This window comes from Asterias amurensis, chromosome 2 (genome assembly GCF_032118995.1).
Source record: "Asterias amurensis chromosome 2, ASM3211899v1".
Lineage (NCBI taxonomy): Eukaryota > Metazoa > Echinodermata > Asteroidea > Forcipulatida > Asteriidae > Asterias > Asterias amurensis.
In genome coordinates, this window is record NC_092649.1 from 20,480,800 (window position 1) to 20,485,781 (window position 4,982).

The window sequence follows — 4,982 nt, forward strand, 5'->3', positions numbered from 1 at the left end:
TCAGTCAAAGACCACATCACAAATAATAACAAAATGTGCTCGTTCATTAAAATCAAGTCACCATGGAGGAGGGAATTTTCTTTCCTCCATGTTTACACCATCTTATTAATTTTGAGAAATTGCACGCACTCGTAAAAATAAATTATGGGTTGGGAGGTGGGCGTGGTCGCGATGTAGTTAGGTAAGTGTGGGAAATCGCTAACTATTGAGGGCGCCCTTCTCGAACAGACATCTGCATTTATTTAGCAGGCAGTGTGTACGCACATGTGTTTGTTTACACTTCAATGTCTTGATAGTTTTGTCGTTCCAGATTACTAGAGAATGTCTTCTCAATTTCAGTGTGATGTCTGTGACTTCAAATCACCGTATGATTATTATGGAAGCAAGCCCCCGTTTGTTCATGCTGCTGTGTCGTAAGTTACAGTAATACACATTCCTCAGGCTCAATGAATGAATGATGCATGGTTACAAACAACGTCCACGTCCACAAAAAAAACATTGTTCTGTCGATTGTCATTGATTGTATTTTCAATTTATATTTGCAAACACAATAGTTGTAGTTGATGGCCTGACGTTTCGACCCTAGGAGAGCAGAGTTTTTCTCGAAGGCTAATAGTAATATGTATGTGACCAAGGAAAGCAGTGAATTTGAAACGCACGATTATAGAGAGAGTCAGGAAGCACAAAAAGGGGGTAAACAAAAATAGGGAGACAAAAGTGTTGGGAGGGAAGGAGCTGGTTTGACCACAAAAAGATGGAAGCACAAATAATAATATCAAGTGTGTGGGATGAGGGAGAAAAAGGAGAATAATATACATTATTATTAATGAATGAGGTAGTTGCGACAGCGTAACCCTCCTCCCGACGGCCACGGCCACCAGGCCGTCTGGAGGAGGGTTTGTAATCGCAACCATGAGTGAGGCAGGCATGGCAGGCTAATATGTAGGTGTATTGTTATTAAACACAGTTATTTTTGCATCAGTGAGTACAATTAGATTTCATCTTTTGTTTCAGTTTAAAGGAAGAGGTTTACATTCTAAAGGATCCATTTGTGGCAGAAAAAAGACACATCACCGTTGGATCACACTGTTCAATTTGTAGGAAAGCAGTTTGTGCAGGCCAGGTAAGATAGAATTTATCCGTAAGACTATAGTTTAGACCCAGTAACTGGGGCGCTGTACTCCTTTTTTCAAAATGTTGTCATTATCAGTCGGCTAGTGTAATGAAAAGGAGTACAGCGCCCCAGTTACTGGGTCTAACTATAGTTAACCATGTTACTATCAGTTGGACTTTTTGGGGGTAGACGAACTGAGCAAATGGGTAACTTGACTGATGAAAGCCCAGTGGATCAGCCCAGAAAAACTTCTCCAAGGCATGCCAGCCGTTTTTTCACCAAACTCTTCCTAACTTAGGATTAATCTTGGGACTTTAGGACGAGTTAAGTTCCTTGTCCAAAGGCGTAGGACACATTGAGCCCATCCGCATCAAACTTGAGAAAGGATTAATCCTAGCATTTCGTGAAATTGGCTGCAGGTAATCCTACCAAATCATATTGGTAGTTTGACTGGCCACCTTCTGCCAAGATTTATAAACTAACTTGGTCCATCTTATCAAGCCAAGAAGTCATGTGTGGACGCACTGTCCTGGTTAAATCGGCCAGTGATATATCACTTGCGGTTCGCAGCAAAGCCACGATCACATGACACAAATATGTGAACTACATGTACGGCTAGACCCAGTAACTAGAGTGCTGTACTCCTAAAACAAAAAAAGACATCTGCCGTCATACAGGTACGGCCGCAGATGAATTTGTTTTAAAGAGTACAGCGCCCCAACTACTCGGTTTAGTGTTCAACTACTATGAGGTTCGTTCCGCTAGAGACGATAGCTGAACAAACCCCAGGTATACAGAGTTTATCAGTTCCATCCCATTGCTTGCATGGTTTATCTTGCTTCTGTTTGCTGCGCTTCTCTTGGACGAAACAAGATATTTAGTTTTAACTTTTATTTCTTTGTTCCATGATTTGACTTGCCTCAGGACTGCAGTTTGTTCTACACAAAACGCTTCTGTCTCCAATGTGTGAAGGAGAACATAACAGAGTTTCCTAATGAAATCAAGAAGGTTTGTCCGTTGGAATATTTAAATGATAAAATTTGACACAATGAACATTTACCCAGTCAGTTTCCCTCAGGGTTTATTATATTATAATAAACCACGAGGGAAACTGACTGGGTAAATTTTAAAATGATTTGGGGGTCGAACAAAGCAAGACTAGTCTGAGCAGGATTTGAATCAACGACCTCTCGATTGAGATCTCAGTGTTCCACCAACTGTCTTGTCAATAGCTTTGTTCCGTGCAAGTCAGAAGCCATAAAACCATTAGCTGCCATGTAGCTAGAGATCACACACAAGTTTATGACACAATGCAGCCAGGGGATCACCTTAAAGACATTGGACACTATTGGTAATTGTCAAAGACAAGTCTTCTCACTTAGTGTATCACAAGATTCTACTTTTCTTTAATATAGGAGCTTGAGAGGAAAGGAATTGTAGCCAAAGAATGAAGCGAATGAAGATTGGCTTCAGGCAGGAACGAGCGACCAGGGGTAAGTTATAAACCAATTCGTGTAAAGCACTAGCACAAACAAGATTCCAAGGTCAAGAAATACACCAAGCAAGAAACCCCATTACAAAGAAGTAGCGCTTAAAAAAATGCCAGGTTTTTACAAACGGTTAAACCCCTACATTCAGAAATCCCTATGTTCATACACCCCTTGTTGCATTTAATCTTTATCTTTTTTAGAACATAGGGCGTTGGAAGATACTGTAGTCACCTTTCTTAAAGGAACACGTTGCCTTGGATCGGTCGAGTTGGTTTTTGAAAAGCGTTTGTAACCGTTTTTCATAAAATGCATATGGGTAGAAAGATGTTGTAAAAGTAGAATACAATGATCCACACAAACATACCTCAAAATTGCGTGGTTTTCCTTTTACCTCGTCGACTAACACGTCGGCCATTTATGGGGGTCAAAATTTTGACTCCCATAAATGGCCGACCGTGTTGGTTCGCACAGTAGAAGGAAAACCATGCAATTTCGAGGCAAACTTGTGTGGATCATTGTATTCTACTTTTAAAACGTCTTTCCAACCATATGCATTATATAAAAAACGGTTACAAACGCTTTTGTTTTGACCAACTCGTCCGATCCAAGGCAACGTGTTCCTTTAAGCCCGGTTCACAACACACTGTTACAAAGTATTTGTTGCGAATTTGTGACGTAAAAATTTGTGTGGCATTCGCAGGAAGCTTGAACCGAGCTTAAAGGCCCGGTCCCACTGCAGCGATAACAAGAACGATAACAATAACGACGCAAAGAGGACGCATTCTATTGGTTGAATGAGCCTGTGCGTATTCTGCGTGGAGCAATTTAACCAATAGAATGCATTCTCTTTGCATCGTGATCGTTATCGTTTTCGTTATCGCTGCAGTGTGACTCAGCCTTAACAGTTGATTTTGATTCAATAATTTAAATAAATGGAGATGTTTGATTTTGTCTTTCAGTTTCTATTCTGGGACGTACCCTTGGATATGACGTCAACAACCAAAGACCTAGTCCAGGCTGAAGAGATTAACAACCAAGACTAGGGAGAAGAAGATGGTGAGAGCTACATTACAACACTGGTGGGCACATGGCAATGAGGCCAAGCATAATGTACAAGTGTAGGGTACAGGGCCCGCTGCCTACTGTAACAAAAGAACCGGTCCTTACACATCACAGGGAGTGCTCATTACCCCTGGGGTTGAGATATTAAAAACTTAAGGCTAGTCCCAAATTCGAGATAAGACTAGTCTTAACGCTTTGTGAAATCCACCCCTGGTCACTTGGCCATAATATCATTCCTTGAACCATCTCAGCCAGCTGGGGAGAATACAGCCTTTGCTGCTAAGTATGTAGCGCACCAAGCTAAATCAATCTTAACAACCATCTCTACCCTCACAGGTACCCATTTACCCCTGGGTGATGAGAAGCATTTACAGTTGAGTGTCTTGCTCAGTGACACAAGTGTCATGACCGAGATTTGAACCCACACCTCAGCATAAAGAATTTAAAGGCTATTGGTAATTACTCAAAATAATTATAAGCATAAAACTTTTCTTGGTACGAGTAATGGGAAAACATTGTGAAAAACGGCTCCCTCTGAAGTAATGTAGTGTTCGAGAGAGAGGAAATTTTCCACAAATTTGATTTTGAGACCTCGGATTTAGAATTTGATGTCTCGAATTCAAGCATCTGAAAGCACACAACTTTGTGTGACAAGGGTGGTTTTTCTTTCATTATTATCTCGCAACTTCGATGACCAATTGAGCTCAAATTTTCACAGGTTTGTTATTTGATGCATTTGTTGAGAACTGTGAAGGCTAGTCTGTGACAATTACCAATAGTGTCCAGTGTCTTTAAGTCTGATGCACAAAGCTACTTGACTACAACACACAGCATCAGACCAAAATAAATTACACATTGTTTTACATTTCAAATTTTGTACAATAATATTTTTTTAAAGAAATTTCACACTGAAAGATAAAAATCCACATAAATAACTGGTTTTGTTAAACCTATTTTGTCTAAACCTCATCCAGTTTGTTATTTATGAGTTATTGTAAAGTGTATAAAACCATTAACCAACTCTAGTAGTTTACACAAACACAACTTATTATTTGATTTGATAGATACATGTAACTTAGAAATGATGTCAAATTATACTGATGACGAAAATTGAGTGTCATTTAAGAAAGTAAAAATAAAGGATTCTGTGAAATATTGAACCAGTCTTAATATAACATGTATGCTAAATAAATGATTTTAAATTCTACTGATGATGAGGTGTAATATTTTCATTATCAATTCCAACTGAAATTGATTGGCATTTGACAAAGCAGAAATAAAGTATTCTTCAAAATTTGTAATTAACCAGTTGCACT

At 39.4% G+C, this 4,982-nt stretch overlaps 1 protein-coding gene across 1 annotated transcript; it reads left to right on the plus strand.

The window, feature by feature from the left end:
* Positions 1–264: 264 nt before the first annotated feature.
* LOC139953060 (cysteine-rich DPF motif domain-containing protein 1-like) lies at positions 265–4,843 on the plus strand. Its single transcript, XM_071952465.1, has 5 exons — positions 265–413; positions 1,015–1,123; positions 2,039–2,122; positions 2,530–2,607; positions 3,564–4,843. The coding sequence occupies exons 1-4, from the start codon at positions 322–324 to the stop codon at positions 2,563–2,565; spliced, it is 321 nt and encodes a 106-aa protein (XP_071808566.1). The 5' UTR covers positions 265–321; the 3' UTR covers positions 2,566–2,607; positions 3,564–4,843.
* Positions 4,844–4,982: the final 139 nt, after the last annotated feature.